Here is a 19670-nt window from a genome sequence, read left to right as displayed (position 1 = left end):
AGTTGGCAATGAATCTGTCAGCCATTATGTTGGCTATATCTGTTGGCTCAGTATAGGAGGTGCCATTGTTCAATAACACAGAGCAAATCTGGGTATTGCCTTGGAGGTTTTTGATACAGCTATAGAAGGTATTGTGGTTGCTTTTGGTGTCAGCTGCAATTCTGCCTTCATAGCTGGCTTTAGAGGATTTGATAAGGGATCTCAGCTTTTTGTTGAGACTGATAAGGGAGGTTTTCCAGTCTTGTGACTTTATTTTTTTCTGCAACAGTTTCTTCCTCCTGTTGTAGAGTTTATTGATGGCTGGGGACCACCAGATTGGCTTCCTTTTTTTGGAGGAGAGCATCTTAGTTCTATTTGGTATGGCAAGGTCCATGCATTTGTGTACATGCTCGTACAGTGCATTGGTGTATGATTCTGCAGTTGTGCAGTTATTTTCCATTGGCATGGGTGCTGAGAAGTTAGCCACCTCTATTTTTAGGAGCCCAAAGTCGGCTTTAGAGAAGTTTTTCAGGTGGTTACCTTAGAAGGGGTTGTAGGTGAGATGGAGATTTCCATGGTGATCAGTTTGTGGTTGGATTTAACCAGGAAGGAATTGACTATAGGTGTGGAGCAATGGTCTCCCATGTTGGTGATAACCAAGTTGGGGGTGCTGCTTCCTCTAGTGGTGGTCAGAATGAGCTGGTCCAGGGCATTAGAATTGATAAATTCCAGAAAGCGTTGTGTCTGTACATTGGTACTTGAATAGTTTTCCCAGTTGATGGAAGGGTAGTTGAAGTCACCCAGCATGAGAGTATTGGGTTGGACCTTGACAGACTCCAGGGTGCTTAGGAACTTGGAGTGAGAGTATAGGGACATGTTTGGGGTTCTGTAGCAGGCTATGACTTGTATCACTGTCTTACCCAGTGTTAGTTTTATCAGAAGTATCTTGGATGCATTATGCTGAGCTACCAGTCTAGAGGTGTGCGTATCCTTTAAGAATATGGAGACACCTCCGCCTTTGGCACTTCCGGATGTATTCTGGGGCTGAAAGGTATGGAATGAGTTGTAGCCTGGGAGCACAGGGGTTCTTTCTGCCTTTTGAAACCAGGTCTCCGTTACAGCACAGATGTCGACATTCTCCATTTTGAGGAGAGCTTCAAGCGAGTGCATCTTGAGATTTAGACTTCTAGCATTGAGCAGCATGACCCTCAGATTGCATTTATTTGTAGCTGTTACAATGGAATTTTGGTCTTTGGAAAACTGCCTAAAAAGGCACTATAGGTGTAGCAAGAGCCTTAGCCAGTACCTGGAATCCCAGGAGTGACAGATGCAGGCCGTCTCTGGCAAAGCATTGAGGTCTGTTGATCATGTCATCCCAGGCAGACAGATACTGGATCCCCTAAGAATGACACCAGAATTTTAGCTAACTGTTGAAGTCAATAATTTTCTGCTCGTACTGTGGTATCATTCTGGGTGATGGCAGAATACTGCTCGGGGCTAGGGTCATACCTGCCTGAGCCACATAATATGAGAGTTCCATCACATCTCTTTTCATGTAGTCCAGGGAGGTACGTCTCAGGTCATTCACACCCACATGGACAATGACTGAGTCATATTTGTACTTGTTGTGGAGTGACCTCAGTGCATGTGTTATGTAGCGGATCCTGGCACCTGACAGAAATCTGATTGTCACCTTCTCCTTGTTCAACCTAGTGAGTGGGGCATCAGTGTGCCTCACAATTGAGTCTCCTATGATTAGTACATTGGGCAAAGTGTTTTGCCTTAAGGGCTTAGGTTGAGGGGCATACTGTGGTGGTGAGCTATTATGTTCTGGGGCTGCTTTTGTGTTGTGGTGATGGAGTGCATTTCTGTCTCAGGGGTCTCTGTTGTTTGGGTAAGTTTTTATTGAGAGCCTCCATGAAGGTGGGTGTATGGTTTGTGTTTCTATGTGTGGGTTGTGATGTTTGGTGGTTTGGAGGACTGTGTGTTCTATATAGTGAGTTGCAGGTGTTGACCTTCTCCTCTTGGCCAGCTAGTCCAGTCTTGGTTGGAGTGTGCACTGCTTCCAGTTTGGTGATATAATTGCACCTCTCATGTGCATGAGTGTTGGGTGGTAAGAGGCGAGGGTGATCTCTGTACTTCAGACAGTTGCCAGACTGTCTCAGAATGCCCAAGTGCACCAGGTTAGCAGGAGAAAGCACAGGAAATTGCCCTACAATCACACCAGGAGGGGGGTGGTCATAACTAATAAGTACTGGTGCTGTTACTGCTGAAGCTCTGGATGCTGCAGACCTGTATTTAAACTATGCTACTCAATTGTAAGGTTAAGAACTCAGTAAGAAAAAACTCACAATGAAGCACAGATTAATCACTTATAGTCAAAAGAATAGCACTTACTGTATGGAAAAAAAACAGTTAAACAGCAACGAAATCCAGTAAAATGCAGTTAAATAGTAATGAATTGCAGCAGAAAGCAACAAAATATAGTTAATCAGTAGATTGCTTTGAAACAATAGCTCACAAATCACAACAGTAACAGACAGCACTAATAAAGCAGCAATTCAATAGAATACTGTCATCAATTTAGTGAGGCTACCAACAAGCAGTAATAAATATGGCAAACAGCAAAATGAAGTAAAAAGAGGTACAGTTTTTCTTGCAGTAGAAAGTGAAGAGACAGAAGATAATGAGATAATTCAAGGTTCAGAAGCTAAAGGGGTGGGCCTTTACAAAGTTCTCACTATAAACAGCAGAATGAGCTGATGTAATGTGACTGGGGGGAGTGTCCAATATCAACTTTATACCAGAGGCGGGCAACTCAAAGCCACCAAGATTTAACACTACTACAACAGCTGGTCAGGTAAGGTGGGACAAAAAAAAAAAACAGTTGCACAGATTACAGAGATATGTAGTAAAACAGAAGTACAGAAAACAATTGAAAATAAACACTTATCTTTTTCCAATATCACAGCAGGGGAAAAGGCAGAGGGACAGTCTCTCAGCAGCAATGAACAGCATGAGCAAACAAGTATAACTGGTTTAAAACACTGTCTATTAGACAGAGAAACAGAAACCAGCCCAATTATCCAATCAAAAATAACGGTTTTGCAGGAATGCTTTTAGCTAGATTAAACCAGACTGATTACTTTCTACCACAAAGAAAAACAGCTAGGCCTTTCTAGACTAAAGATCTCACTACAAGCTGAAAGGTCACAAACAGTAACAAATATTCAGCTCTATCAGACAACAAAAATAACAGTTTTGCAGGAATGCTTTTAGCTAGATTAAACCAGACTGATTAAACTCTCAAACTGACAGTAGGCCAGATTCCAAAAGACTTGCTCTCAGTATAAGTCTGTCCTGATTCTGAAAAACCTGCTTTCTGTGTATGTGACTCACTTTGGTGCAAGTCCTATCTATAAATAGAATTACACTGGGGACCAAATTCCAAAAGACCTGCTCTCAGTTTAAGGGGTCACTTACACTGACAGCAAGTCTTTTGGAATTGGAAATAATATGCTGAACAGTATGCCAGTGCAGTATACAAGCACCAGTACAACTGCATGGGCTCAGCCATACCCAACAGAACTAAAACCTGCTCCTCAAGGAAACACAAACCTATGTGGTGGACATCCTCTATCAACAGGCTCTACAACAAAAGGAAGAAACTGTTGTCCAAGGGTAAAAAGGCAAAAATTCCCAATTGGAAAAACTCCCTCCTTAGCCTTAACAAGCAAATTAGATCACTACTGAAAATCTCCAAAGTCAATTATGAATCAAAACTAGCTTCCGAAACAAAGGCTAACCACAAAGCCTTTTTTGGTTACATCAGAAACCTCCATGGCAAAGCCCACGTTTGTTCTGAATTAGTTCTTAACGGTACCACTTACACTGATCCTGTTGACTTAGCCAACCTGCTACCAGATAGGTTCAGCGCAAACTTCACCCCCCTGTCCCCCCAAAGGCCCATTTGGTATCCCCGATAATTGCACCGCACCTCACATCTCCATAGGCCAAGTGTTAAAGGTCCTATCCAAGGCAAAGTACACAGCTTCCATGGGACCTGATAGTATCCCAGGCTGTATTCTGCAACTGCAACATCTCCAGCAAGAACTAGCCTCACCACTGACCACCCTATTCAACCACAGCCTAAGTACAGGCTTCATTCCAGCAGAGTATAGAACTGCCATTATCATCCCTTTGCACAAAGGTGGTGCCACTACTGACCCTGGAAACTATCGCCCCATTAGCTTGACAAGTCTGATCTGTAAGGCCATGGAGCATATTATTATGGACCTCATAAACAAGGACATAGGCAATCTCCAAGCACTTGACCCCACCCAGTTTGGATTTGTCGAGGGCAGATCTTGCCTGTTGAACCTGGATGACTTTTTTGAGACTGTCACCAAGGCACTGGATGAGGGAAGTCGGTACATACAACTTAACTTGACTTGGCCAAAGCCTTTGACAAAATTGCCCACTGGAGCATCATCGAAAAATGAAAAGAACTTGGCGTAAATCCCTATCTCACCAGGTGGGTTGCCACCCGGCTCACTGATAGGATCCACATAGTCAAGATAGGTGCCACTACCTCCAATAGCAGACCTGCCATCAGTGGTGTCCCCCAGGGATCTGTCCTGGGACCCCTATTGTTTGGCATCTACTTCTCAGAGATCCAGGCAAAGACAAAAGGTCTGTGGCTGACCAAGTTTGCGGACGACTGTAAGTTGGGTGCTGTCACTGACTCCCCAAATGATGTTAACATACTTCAAGAGGGTCTCACAGCAACAAATGACTGGTGTCAAAATCATGGGTTTAAGTTAAATGCAAAAAAATGTATTATTATATAATTCGGCAAAACACGGCCCCTACTGATTACCACATTAGCAGCAACTCCCTAAGCAAACAACCTGTGGTGAGAGACCTGGGTACACAAGTTGACAACAATCTCACATTTGACCATCATGTAGTGGCAGTGGTCAAAAAAGCCATTAATTAGTTCCTCTCATAAGTAAAGGGATTGCATCAAGAAAAAAGGAGGTTATTACCTCTCTGTACTCCTCCCTCATTAGGCCAATAATTGAGCACAATGCCCCATTTGGTATGTACCTCTCCAAAAACCTGCACCAACTAGAAAGGCCACAGAAATACCTCACTAAGAGAATCCATGGCCTCCAACACCTCTCCTATGTGGACAGGCTCAAGTCACTATCACTCTACTCTGTATCATACAGATTGCTCAGAGGTGATCTGTGTCTTGCCTACAAGGCAATCTCAGACCCTGTTCTACTGGACATGCTCCATATCTGTAAGTCTAATTCCTCGTGTAGTACACAGTTGAAAGGCTTAAATCTAATATGTGACATTAACAAAACCTGGTGGAGAATAGACTCCCCATACACATCAAACAAAGTATGTCGCTGACCCTGTTCAAGTGCAACCTTGATGAGTGGATGGGCAACCACAAATTTGTCCCAGGGGTTCCACCTGTATCCCTCACTGACATGGGTGACAGGTGCTGACTGAGGTTTCATTTTTGGGGATAAACTCTTGGCTAGGCTTCTAAGAGCCCCAGAACTATTAGCCTAGTAATCTCCTATGATCCTATGATAGGTTTCCTTTAAATTACTTAAGTGAATCAAAACCCAACTAATATATACCTTTTTTCAATGTTCAGTTTTGCAAAATGAAATTATTAGTTATTGTAGTCAAGCGCTCACTCAATTAACAGGTTTTACACACAAAGAGCTACAGGTAACAATGCATAAGGAGAGAATAGCAAAAGTCTTCACACTGCACTTACTGCATTCCTGTTACTTAACAACTTAATGAAAACCTGCATCATATAGAAAAAGAAGTTATGTTCTTACCATAACGCTCCATGTTTGTTGTCCTTCATCTCGCCTTCCTTCTTGATGTTTGGGTTCAGAGCGAAACTTGGCTCCGACTCGGCCATATACTATAGCTCTAAAAGTCTTTACTGGCTCGAGGCTAACCCCTATCCCAACATGCCTAGTGGTAGCTACCTAAATCTCATTTGTGATAACCAACCACTATACAAAGCAGGTAAAAAAAAAAATCAATTTACCAAAAGTTACCATAGCAGATAAGCCCCTTGAAACAGGAAGGAGGCATAACAAGGGAGGGTACAAAGACTATCTAAGCAGCTGAAGTGACAGCAGAAACTCAGCCAGTTCAGCCAAAAAAAAGAAATCCTCTCAATAATCCTGGAAGGGGGAAGGAGGGAGGGACGCAAGAAGGAAGGCAAGATGAAGGACAACAAACATGGAATGTTATGGTAAGAACATAACTTCTTTGTGTTATATTGTCCCTATCTCGCCTTCCTTCCTGCTGTTTGAGACAGTGTCGCCAGCACCTAAATCCTGGGTGGCTCACTGGAAAAAACTCTTCAGGACCGTGGAACCAAAGGATGCCCTATTCTGGGAGGCCACGTCCACTTGGTAATGAGTAATGAAGGTATGGGGGCTAGCCCATGTTGCTGCCGCACAGACAGAATCTTCAGGTAGTCTAGCTTGAAAAGCAACAGAGGTAGCCAAAGACCTAGTTGAGTGCCCTCTAATCTCTCCTGGGATTTTCATGTTTCGTGACTCATAAATATATGTGATGGTGTTCGAAAGCCACTTTGACAAGGTTACTTTTGAAACGTGAGAACTTTGCTTCTACTCTGAAAAGGATATAAATAATTGGTCTGATTTTCTAATGTTCTTGGTTCTATGTAAATAAAAGCAAAGCTGCCTATGAACATCTAATTGATGGAGTTTATAATCTGCCTTGTTGCCATAATTGGGGAAGAAAACAGGAAGTTCAATGGACTGATTCAAATTGTACTCTGAACATACTTTTGGCAAAAAGGAAGGATTAATTCTTTGAGAGAGACTTTCTTTGTGGAAAATTAAATAAGGAGGTGAATGGAAAGTGCCTGTAACTCTGAAACCCGAATGGCTGATGTAATGGCAATCAAGAAAAGGGTTTTCCACGACAAAAACGTTAGAGGACAAGAAGAAGCTGGCTCAAAGGGGGGGGGGGATTAGAACTGCTAAAACTAAATTTAAATCCTGGGGAGGGGGAGGTTCTCTTATTGGGGGCGTTAATAGGGCAGTACCTCATAAGAAGGCCTTGCAACGTTTATGTGACATGACGTCAGAACCTAAGTGTCCTACGTGAAAATTGGAAATGGCAGCCAGTTGCACCTGAATCGTAGCTGCAGCTGCTCCTCATTCAAAGGTTTCAGCCAAAAAATCAAGAATCTTTGAAAGAGGTGCAGTAAAGGGATCAATCGCATTCTTTTTTGCCCAGTAAGAGAACCTCTGCCATTTACTAGCATAAAGTTTTCTGGTAGTGGGTTTGTGAGAAGAAATCAAAATGTGTTGAACCGCAGGGGAGATTTCTGGAAGCCTGGCTAGGACTGGAAGGGGAGAAACCAAGCTGTCAGCTTGAGAGTTTTTATGGAGGGGTGGGAAGCACCTGACTGATGTGTCAGGAGATCTGGAACTGGGTCCATAATCCAAGGCTCCCTCTTGCAGGTGATGCCAAAGGAACATAAATCATATCTAACGAAGCCAGTAAGGGGTAATAAGGATCAATTTGTAACCCAACAATTTTGCTTTCTAAAGAACTTTGGGAATTAGAGGAAATGGGGGGAAGGCATAAAGCAGTCCCGGGGGCCAATCGTGAAAAAGTGCATCCCTGGGTGACTGTCCCAGTGGTGGGACTAGGGCGAAGTAGCTGCTGCATTTGTCATTTGGGGGAGTGGCAAAGAGACTGTAGCATGGCTGGTCCCATCTGCGAAAAATCAGATCCACAATTTCCTGTTTCAGGGACCACTCATGAGGCATAAGTATTGCCCTGCTGAGCTTGTCCGCTATCACGTTGGATTTCCCCGGGATGTGCGTCACGATCAGAAAACAATGGGAAGACACCGCCCATTACCATACTCGTAGGGCCTCCCAACACAAGGGGTAAGACCTGGTTCCGCCCTGTTTGTTGATATACCACACAACTGACATATTGTCCGTCTGTATTGCTACAGCCCCTGAAGGAAGAAAGCCTTGAAGTGCTTGCAGCGCTAAGAGCACCGCCCTCATCTCCAAGACACTGATGTGCAAATGGTACTCGTGTGGTTGCCAAGTCCCTTGAACAGTCTGTCCCAGATAATGCCCCCCCACCCCATGTGGAAAGCATCCGTGGTCACTGTGGCTACTGGCTGGGGGGTCAGGTAAGGTCTGCCTAGGGTGACCTGGGGGGAACAGAGGCACCACTGCAGATCCCTCCAGCAGGACTCTGTTATTGAAATCAGGTGTGACATTGGTAGATGCTGGAATGACCACTGAGTGAAAAGGAGCCACTGCAGAATTCTCATATGGAAGCGCATCATAGGGACCAGAGTAATTGCTGCCATCATAGAACCCATGACCTTCAGTACAAACCGTGCCTGAATTCTCTTTTTTGTCATGAGTAATGAGACTTGTTGACGAATGGTAGAGACATTGTGTCTTTTGTATTTAATTCTGCCCCTATAAATGCAATACACTAACAAGGCAACAAGGCAGATTTTTCATAATTTATGGTGATGCCTAGTTGTGCACAAGTGTGAATTGTGTGGTCCCGCGTTTTTATCAGGTGATGCTCGGTGGTGGCAGTAAGGAGCCAGTTGTGTAGATATGGAAACACTTGGAATCCTAGATGCCTCAGGTGAGCCGTAACTCCTGCCATGCATTTGGTGAACACCCTGGGGGCTGTGGTGAGACCAAAGGGCAGAGCTCTGAACTGATAATGACTGGCTCCCAGCTGGAAGCATACATATCTCCTAGATCGCCTGTCCATTTATATATGGTAGTACGCATCCTGGAGATCGACAGAGCACATCCAATTGTCCCGACCCAAAAAGGGGAGAATGGACTGCAGTGTCACCATCCGGAACTTCGCTTTCCTGACTGATATGTTTAGTCTGCTGAGATCCAAAATGGGCCTCCAGTCCCCTGTCTTTTTTCGAACTAAAAAGAAACTTGAGTAAGTTCCGGATTCAATTTGGTCTGTGGGAACTTCTTGGATGGCTCTTTTTTGTAGCAACCTTCGTACTTCTAGGTTTGCCTGATCACGAAGACTGGGTGGAACATCTGGGATCAATCGTTGTGCTCTTTTGGGAGGTGTTTGGGAGAAGGGAATTTTGTAACCCCTGGATATTATGGACCGTATCCATGCATCTTCTGTTATCATCTGCCAGGCTTTTGGGTACAATGATAATCTGTCCCAGACTGCCTCCAGAGGTGGACAGCCAGGCATCCCATCAGGGGTGCTGGAAGGGCCTAGCAGAAAAAGTATTCCTGTTGCCCTGCTGCGGACCCCCCCTGCTGCAAGACCGATGTCTCCTGTTATTATTTCCCCCTCTGCCCCTGGGGGAATTTTCTCCACGTGTGTTAGGCGAAGCTCCCTGAGATTTCTGGAACTACATCTTACCACTCTTCTGACTTTTGGGGTAAGGTCTCGAGGGAGTGGAAAAACATACTCCCATGGCAGAGAGAGTCTTGCCATCTCATTTACACCTGGTAAGAGTCTCTTTTTTTTGAGGCCCGAACAATGAAGAGCCATCAAAGGGGGCATTTGTAAAGGAGTACTTGAAGGGCTCCGCAAATTGACATAGGCGCATCCAGGAAGGTCTCCACAGAGCAACTCCTGTGCTTGCAGCCCTACTCGCTCCATCTGCAGTGTAAGAAATCAAGTTAATGGAGGAGTTAACACTTGAGGTCAAGGTTGCAAGCTGGTTAGCATTCTTGTTTGCTGCTCCTTTAGCTGTAGGATCCTGAAGGGTATATCCCAACTCCTTGAGGAGATCCCTCTGAAGTCTTGTAAAGTGTGATAAGTAGTTCAGCGACCTAAGTGTAAAGGCCGCTGATGAAAACATACGCTTCCCATACCTGTCCATCATCTGGGACTCCTTGTTAGGCGGATGGACAGAAGAGGAAGTTTCTGCTAGTTCCTTATTGGTGGCTGCTGCTGCCACCACCATAACATCAACAGGCACTCCTTTTGAAAGAAATGATTTGTCTTCATGGGCGGTTATAAATTTATTGGGCCTCTGTGGAACTGGTTCCATGGTTTCTGGAGAGCTCCACACCTTTCAACTCACTACAGCTAAAAGTGGGTCAAAAGGCGGAGACAAAACCCAAGAGGTGCAGGATCGGGAACCAAAAGCGTCCAGGTAGATGGACTCATCCTCAGAAGGGGCATGGGACTTCCAGTTACCCCTCTGTCTAAGGATTTCCAGGATGTCTGAAAAAGAGACATCCTTATAGGTGGACCGTAAAGACCCTTCTGACTCCTCCAAGTCTGTGTATGAGGTGATAGACTCAGGGGAGTCCAAATGCTTCCTCTTGCATTTTTTCTTCCGAGGGACCTCCTCTGAGGCATGCTCAAGGGAGGATTTGGAAGAAGTGAGGTCACCCAATGAAGCTTCCTGGGGCACAGGTTCGGTATGCTTGGGGTGGAGGGGAGGTTCTGGCATAGAAGGGGAAGGAGCCAATGGAACCAGTGGTGGAGCAGTGTCAGCAGACAGCACACTCCCCATCACCTCGAAGGCACTACTGTCATGGACAGGGAGAGACTCTGGCTCCAAAGAACTTGGAGACCTCCTCCGAACCGAGGGTGATGGCTCCATGGCTAATGCAGGAGCCAAACTCACCTGTGCCAAAACACCGAGAGGGAGACGGGGGCTGGACAAGGGTCCGATGCCACTCCCCCTCTCAGAGCCGACGATAGACCATTGGTCCCCAGATCCCTTGACAGACCGAGGTATCGAGGAGATCAGAGCGGTGGTCGGAACCGATAAACCTAGGGTTGTCGGAACCGACGGTTCCACCACCACGGCTTACATGCATTCCGGCTCCGAACTGGATACAGTCGGAGGAGGAATCAATGAAAAAACGGGTTGGGCAGATGGCACCAGTTCCTTCTGGGCTGGGCTCGACAACAATTTAGCAAATACAGGTGTTTTGAGAAGCCTCTTCACCACTCTCTCCACGTCATTATCTGACAGGCTCCTGGATGACAGACAGGCGTGTGCAGAAGACCGGTGACTACCTGCCACAGATTGTAAAATAGGAGACTGTGGAACAGATCTCACCGGCTCCAAGGAGGGGGACCTTGATCTTTTATGTGTCCGGGACAGCTCCAAGACTGCTGATGGAGCTGCCGGAGAGACAGTCTTATAGGAGCCAACTGTCCGTTCCAAAGGCTCGGAAGACTTGTCTTTAGACTTGGTCGGCACAGAGGACAGAGCCGACAAAGATGCAGGTTTATCATCCTGTTTTTTTGCAGGCTAAGTTTCTCCAGACACAGCTTCAAAAGGGGTTTTTAATAAACATCATAGAATAAGCTTTTTTCTTCTCTCCTGCAGGACTCGTGCACTAAAGCCATGACAAATGGAACATGACTACTGCAGGTGAACAGCCCCTAAACAGTACACACAACTTGTGTGCCCATCCGTAAGGGACATTTTTTGGCAATATGATTCACATTTTTTAAAACCTGATGGTTTTGGATCCTTGGACATGGTAAAGTACCTGAAACAGCAAGAAAGGTAACACACAAGTTAGCAAAAATTTACAGTAACACACCTGACTGAAAAAACACAACTTTTTATTTATTTATTTATTTTAAACAAGAGAAGGAAAGAGGAGGTAGCCTCTAAGTTTATCGGCTACCTCCCCTAAGGAAAGAAAAGCCTCTAACTAAAAAGGCTTCTCCTGAAAGTAGAAGGGAGGGATGGAAAGGGGAAAGCCCTCTAACTTAAATGGGCTGTGACAGGGATCACGCAAAGGCAAGGTAGTCCCAGGGAAATGACGGCCACAACAACAGCAATAACAAACAGCCGAAAGGTTGGGAGGGGGGGTAGTAGAATATAAAAAAAGTTAGACTAACACCACCAGAATACGAAAAACTATCCAAAAGCTATCACAATAATCAAAATTTTACACAAGAAAAAACTACTTAGCCTGAGCCAGCAGAAGACAATCTCGACGATGCATGCAGTAAACGAGAGCTGGGTAGCTACTGCTAGGCATCTTGGGATAGGGGTTAGCTTCGGGCCAGTAAAGACTTTTCGAGCTATAGTATGTGGCTGAATCAGTGCCGAGTTTGGCTCTGAACCCAAACAGCAAGGACGGCGAGACAGGGACAACATAACATCATAATTTTGTAACATTCTACTAAGTCAATAAATATGTTTCTATATGTGGAATAAATAAGTTTGACAGATTATCAAAGCTTGATGCCACACCGTGTTTTAGGCTAAACCATGTTAATGCAGAATTGTGTTGAAATAATGGGTCGACCCAATTGCCAAAGTCATTTAAGTTATTTGTGGAACCGCTATAACTCTGAAGTCTTTTAAAAAATGGAAGATGGTTCTGTATTTTTGTTTTTCTTTTATGATGTCAGTTTGCCATGTATAGGCAAAATACTTTTTTTTTATTTAGTGGTTTAGTAAAATGGGCATTGTTCAAAATTTATTGAACCAAATAGTTTCATTTATTTAAGTTTTAAAGGCAGATATTCAAAGAAGCTGAATAAGATGGTTCTGTATTCAAGGTTGTTTAAATACTTTTATGTAGCAGGTTACATGTGTTCTTCTTTCTGAATTTTCTGTATTCAAGCTTGTTTAAGTATTTTTATGCAGCAGGTTACATGTGTTCCTCTTTCTGTATTTTCTATATTTGAGGTTGTTTAAATACCTTTATGTAGCAGGTTACATGTGTTCCTCTTTCTGCATTTTCTGTATTTGAGGTTGTTTAAATACCTTTATGTAGCAGGTTACGTGTGTTCCTCTTTCTGTATTTGAGGTTGTTTAAACACTTATGTAGCAAGGTATGTTTCTATTTCTGTATTTTCTGTATTTAGGGTTGTTTAAATACTTTTATGTAGCAGGTTATGTGTGTTCCTTTCTGAATTTTCTGTATTTGAGGTTGTTTAAATACTTTTATGAGAAATAACCCCACCTGGTTACAATATTCTAAGAGCTGACAGAATAGAAAAAAATGGAGGTGGTGTAGCAACTCTCTTTAAGAATATGCTCAACTTACAAGCTGCAAACATAAATATTACTAACATTAATAATGCAGAGCTACTCATAACCAGATTACAACTAAACCAGAACAAACATATATACATATATATATATATATATATATATATATATATATATATATATAAATATATAAAATAGCCATCTACATTCTACAAAAGGGCCTTACAGAAACAGATGCTTGGTGCCAGAGCCATGGGCTCAAGCTTAATGCCAAGAAATGTATAGTTATTCCCCTTAGGGAAAAAACATGTACCCATGAATTACCACATAGGTGGCAGTACACTAAACACCGAAAGTGTGATGAGAGACTTTGGAACACAGGTGGACAGTGGTCAAATCCTTTGATAACCATATCACCACAACAGTCAAGAAATCCTTCTATATGATACACCTCATCACTAAGGGCTTTTCATCCAGAAAAAAGGAGGTCATTGTCCCACTGTACTCATCCCTCATTAGACCCATTATAGAGTACAACCCCCCCCCCCCCCCCCGTTTGGTATGTACCTCACAAGACATCTGCAACAGCTGGAAAGGCCACAGAAATACCTCACTAAAAGAATCACACGCCTAAAGCAGATGCCCTATGATGACCATCTAAAAAAACTCCAGCTATACTCTGTGGCATATTGTCTACTCAGAGGCGATCTCTGCTTAACATACAAGGCCATGTCAAACCCAGAGCTGATGGACATGCTCCACTTAAAGAATTCCCAATCCCTCTGAGCCACACACTCCAGGGATCTAAACCTTGTCATCACAATGAGCAAAACATGCTGGAGGGATAGATTCCTGACTCAGAGGCTCCCCATACTCTGGAATAGATTGCCCATAGATGTCAAGCAGAGTGCCTCCTTGGCCCTCTTCAAAAGGAACTTTGACGATTGGATGGGAGATAGGAAATTCACACCGGGGATCACATCAGTCACCCTGCTAGACAGGGGTCCAGGGAAGTAAATATTGTGGGAAGAAATATCCAGGGAATTGTTATGGCTAGGTTTGTATAGGGCCTAGGGCCGCTAGCCTAGTACCAACCTATGAACATCCCTCCAGGAAACAATTCCAGTACAGTCAAAATCATTCTCCAAAATGTCACAAAAGCTATATCACAGGAAACCATTATTGCAGGAGACCTTAACACAGACTGGATGACATGTAACTCTGACAGTCCTCAAAACTACCTAAACCTCCATGGGTTCACTCAAATTATTTCTCACCCAACTAGAATTGACAAGAAAACAGATAAACAATCTATTTTGAACTGGTTCTTAACTAATAAACCCCAGTATTACCAAACAGCAGGGTGTCTCCCAGATCACTTAAGTGACCACTTGGAACCTACTTATTGAGAAATCACAGTAGCCCTACTAAACTAATCAACTTCTGCCAAGATCGTAATAAGAAAAAATTTAACTTACAGATTCCACTTAATATTCTTGCAAAAAGTAGACTGGACTCCTCTTAAGCAACTGCCCACAGATGCTGCCGTGCAACAATGACACCTTCCTTACTATTCTAAACAGACTTGCACCTCCAAGAACAGTTCATGTCAAAGCCAACTATGCACCATGGTTAACCCACGAGAGTTGTACCCTCCTAAAACAAAGGGACAAAGCATGGAAAAATTGGACTAAAAATAAATCCCTCCAAAACCGTTTAGTTTACCAGCAACTTAGAAATAGCACCAAACACCAAATTAAACTAGACAAACAACCCTAGTATTCTAATTTACAATGTAAATACAGAATGAATCCACAAAAATTCTGAAACACAATCAATAACATACTTCATCCTGGCCAAACCACTACCCCCCCAACTTACCTGATAACATAAACAATATTGCTGAACAATTTAACATATTCTTCACTGAAAGTGTTTTTGCACTGACTAAGAATAGCAAGCCTCCCACAATGCCAACACCCAACCAACAATCCAAGCAATTTTGTAGATGCGTTCTCATTTCAGACAGTCCTAAAACAAACTATTGCAAAACTATTAAAGAAGTTGAAACCCACTTAACTGGCAGCAGATAGCTTGCCAGCAGAATATCTAAAATTAACAGCAGATGTTATTGCCTTCCCTGTGTTAATAATTGTAAACCACTCTATAACAGGACAGTATGTCCCAGCTATTTGGAAAATTGCATATATTACACTATTACACAAAGGAGGCAATTCAACCGAACAAACTACCGGCCCACTGCTATACTTTCACCACGTTCTAAAATTCTGGAAAGATGTATCCATTTTCAACTTCTTAAACACCTTCTAAACAGTAATCATCTCTCATTGTCAGAGCATGGATTCTGACAATATCATAGCACTACTACAACTCTTCGAAATTTCACTAATACTATAAATAAATTCAGAGATGATGGCAAAATAGTGTATTCAGTCTTTTTGGATATGTTTAAAGCATTCAATACAGTTTCCCATCCTAAGTTACTGTCCAATCTGAATAATCTTAATATCAACCCTGATGCTGTTAACTGGTTTCAAAGTTATCTATCTAGCCACCAGCAAGCTGTGAAATGGAAGCAAGATCTATCCCCACTCCTTCCTGTTACACTTCGAGTCTCTCAGGGTTCAATCCTAGAGCCCCTCCTCTTCAGCATATTCATAAATGATCTTAATGCTGCTTCATCTCAAGCATCTATCACACAATACGCAGATGATTCAACCCTCATATGTGCAGCATCCACAATAACTCAACTTCTTACAGTCACACAAAAAGCCTTCTCTGCTATTGAAACGTGGCTAGCAAACACAACTCATTCTCAACCCTAATAAAACTAAACTTATGATCTTTCATCTATCTAAACCTACTAACCTCCCACTAACTTTTATATCACTGCCAGTAATAATACTAGGATTTTCTCAGATTCCCAAACAAAACTATTAAGCATCATAATCGACAACAGACTAAAATTTGACATACACATTTCTAACACAATCAAAAAGGTTTACAAGAAAATGGGAACAATGTATAGAAACAAAAAATTCTTAACAGATGCTGCAATAACCATAGCTAGAACCTACCTTCTCTCCTCACTCTTGTATGCATACTCCATACTTACCAACCTCAACAGGTCAGAACTAAGTAAATTAGAATCATGTTAGAATAAGATTACCAAATTTGCAACAGATTCCACACATTCAACCCATCACTGTCAATGCCTCAGAAATCTTTCTTGGTTGGAACTACCTCATATTATGAACCATAACCAATTAATAATGGCTCACAAAATAATGCACAATCCTGACAACGTACCTTCCCTAAAAAAATCTTCTACAACCCTATTCTAACATTCATAATCTTTGATTATCTAACAGAGACTTACTCTATGTAACCAAAGTATCCAATACAGCAGGCAACTCTCTTTACTCTGTTTCTGAAAATTGGAATAACCCTTCCACATAGTATTTGCTGTATTCAAAGTTGTTTAAATACTTTTATATAGCAAGTTACGTGTGTTCCTTTTTTTGTATTTGGTGTATTCGAGATTGTTTAAATACTTTTATATAGCAGGTTACACATGTTCCTCTTTCTCCTGGGGTAAGTAAAGTAATCATCAATATATATATCCTGTTCTGAAAGCATCACTTATTCCCTGAAATACATAAAAGTTTCAAGACAAGGTATTTGTGTCTGAAGGTAGTATATATTGTGTGAAAAATGGAGATAGTGAAAAAAATACTTCATCAAAAGCAACAGGAATTTATGTTGAGGTATTTTCAGTGGTTCAGATGAATAAATGACAAGATAATGGATCTTCACCTTTGACCCCATCAGGTATTTCAGTATGCTTGAAGTACTTCTCACTTCACCTTTGACCCTTTCAGGTATTCCAGTATGTCTGAAATACTTCTCACTTCTACTATAGATGTTTAGATCAAAATAAATACCTAAGAGTTATCACCCAATATCCTCAAATATATGTCCATGAATTTAATATCAACAAAAGCAATGTCATGTATTTTAATGGCAATGTATTTTATACTTGTACTGTCATAATTATCATCTTTTTAGTTACCAGACAAGATTATATCCCAGCATTTATAACAGTCTAAGCTCCAAGTCAGACACTATAATTACCAAGGTCAGCCTATTGGAAGTTCAGGACTCAGTACTGCAAGTCCTGAAACTGTGAAATATAAAGTGTGATCTTCCTAATATAACAGAAAAGTGTAAAACTCATCATTATACATTAAAAATGTGGGTTTACATGGGGTCAAGCCCCTTCACACCCAGTGTGGTGAGCTGAACACCCACACCATCACTACTTATATATACTACCTTGAAAACAGCAGTACGTCAGGGAAGAGGGAACAATCTGAGATACAGCAGCTTTGTACTAGGCTACAGTGCAAGTTTCTGATTTTACACACCAACTCAAGCTAGTCGAGTTGGCACAAAATAAATTTATTAAAAATTGCACCTTTATTTGCAGACGAACTTTGCCAATACAGGCTCTGTGAACTTTACCCATACATCATAAACTGAGAATTTATAAAATGAAAATTATGCCTTCCTTAGAAAGCTTTCACAGGAAAAATATGAGCTCACTTGTTATAAAACCCCTTGTCATAGAAATAGTAATTTATGATTCGGTCAAACAATACAATAAAAAGACAGAGATTTGTTAAAATATTTCAAAAATGTGGAATAAACTTCCACTCAATAAACTACATCAAATAAGATCTTGATAAGTGGGTGTAAATACATAAGTACCATTGCAGTCTCCAGAAGTCTGTAGTTCATGGAGGTTTTTGATCATGAACACAGAGCTACTGTGAACTTGAAGGTACAATATTTAGAGATCAGGACATTTGGGGGCATATCCCCCATTTTAGAAGAGAAGAAGGCATAAATCTTCCCCCCACAAAACTACTTTAAATTTACTGAATGTACATCATATTTTGGTATATGTTAAGTGGAATGACGGTTGTAAATGGCTAGTAATTATGTCATCAGGAAGTCAAGGTTTTGATGACTCATATCTAACACACATAACCAGGAAGTTGCTCAATGCTTTTTCTCAAATAATGATGCCTATTATTTAATGACAAAATGTACAGGTGAAAGAAAACAGAAATGTGTTGCCTACCTGTCTGGATCTGACAGAATGGCAGGCAGTTGGGAGTTGATTCGTGGATGAAGTAGGCTTTTTTTCTCATGAACTGTAATTCCAGGTTTCAGGTCATCTTTGTCCAGCTCCATAATGAAGTTTCCAAGTTTCAGCTCCTGAATCACATTATCAACTGAGCCGTCCTTTATATAAATATTTAAAGTATATTTGTTAGTGTCTTAAGTTCATGTGACTCACATTTACTTCTACTTAATATTGTACAGGTAACCTGTAAGAGAGGAATGACTCCATCTAGCTGAATGCTAGGTAAAATATGAAAGAATAATCCTCAAAAATTACGTTAAAAGCACCAGCAGTCACTCAAAACAAAAGTCCAAGGTGCCCAAGGAAACAAGCACTTTTAAAAACATGATTTATTACACGAAACCACAGCACAAAGAAATCCCAATACACATTAATGTTTCTGAAATCTCAGCCTATATGTTTTCGTTTGGTTTACTTCATCAGATGTGGACCCTCATTACAGGTAAAGGTAGCCACAGATCCAAGAAAGAGACCATCACTGTAAGATACGCCACCATTTAAAATATCTCCTATTGCGCTACACTTCTTACATTCACAAAATTCTTCAATAGGTGTCCATGTCCTATTTTCAAGGCATCTTACTGAAGTTACAGAAATACTCTGAATGCGAACATAGCCAGAACGGCATTCATATTTTAAGACTGTGCCAACTGCAAAACTGTCATTTTGATAGCTGTCTGCATCCTTCAGCTGAGCAGTTTGTAAATTTGGTGGTTTTGGACACTGGCCAAAAGCACCAACGACACAGCAGGCAAACACAATCAGTTTTTTATGAAAGAATCCTACTTAATAATGTCTATTATGGGGAGCGTCAGAAGAAAGATTTAGCACGAAACTAGACTAAATGTCCTCTAGGGCAGAGTTACTACCCTTGACTACCATACTTCTCAATTTTGTTTGTCAAGAACTCTACATGCAGCCAAAAATAATTGTGGGGGGGCAAAAATCCAGAATGAAGGACAATTTTAAATATTACCCTTAATTAATTTAAAAAGTGCATAGAACAGCAGGAATCACATCAACTTACATTTTCCAAAAAAATAAAAAGTATGAAACTCTTAATGTCTGACATTGTTAACTGACTGTAATCCTCACTGATTTCTTAGAAAATCAAAAATGTCATGAGTGATGGGGTGCAAATGTCACGAGAGATGGAGCACAAATGAGACAAAACAAAGGACATTGTGCAAAACCAGGAATAGTTAAAAGATATGTTGTTTAGTATCTTGTAAAGAACAGGCACAAGACAAAAATGCATCCCTCCTCAAAAAAAGTTGCACTGCATACTCACATCCACCAAAAAGTAGCACTTTTAAGTACAGTCTGTTATACCTGGGGGCTTGAACTAGAAAACTACAGCCCTGGCAAGAGGATAATGGCAGGAATGAACATTAATCCTGATGGAATAAATTAACA

General features: G+C 41.7%; 1 protein-coding gene across 1 annotated transcript in view; it reads right to left on the bottom strand.

The window, feature by feature from the left end:
• The window catches only part of LOC122816382 (kinesin-like protein KIF19), a 378290-nt gene extending 359943 nt beyond the window's left edge, over nucleotides 1–18347 (bottom strand). Inside the window, exon 1 of the mRNA XM_044089131.1 lies at nucleotides 18189–18347. Coding sequence (XP_043945066.1) covers nucleotides 18189–18301 — 113 coding nt within the window. The 5' untranslated portion in view covers nucleotides 18302–18347. The remainder of the gene's footprint in view (nucleotides 1–18188) is intronic.
• Between the last annotated feature and the right edge of the window lie 1323 nt (nucleotides 18348–19670).

Source organism: Protopterus annectens, chromosome 12.part0, assembly GCF_019279795.1.
Source record: "Protopterus annectens isolate FY-2018-M chromosome 12.part0, PAN1.0, whole genome shotgun sequence".
NCBI classification, from domain to species: domain Eukaryota; kingdom Metazoa; phylum Chordata; order Ceratodontiformes; family Protopteridae; genus Protopterus; species Protopterus annectens.
The sequence above is the reverse complement of the archived record's forward strand: the minus strand, read 5'-3'. Positions and strand labels throughout refer to the sequence as shown.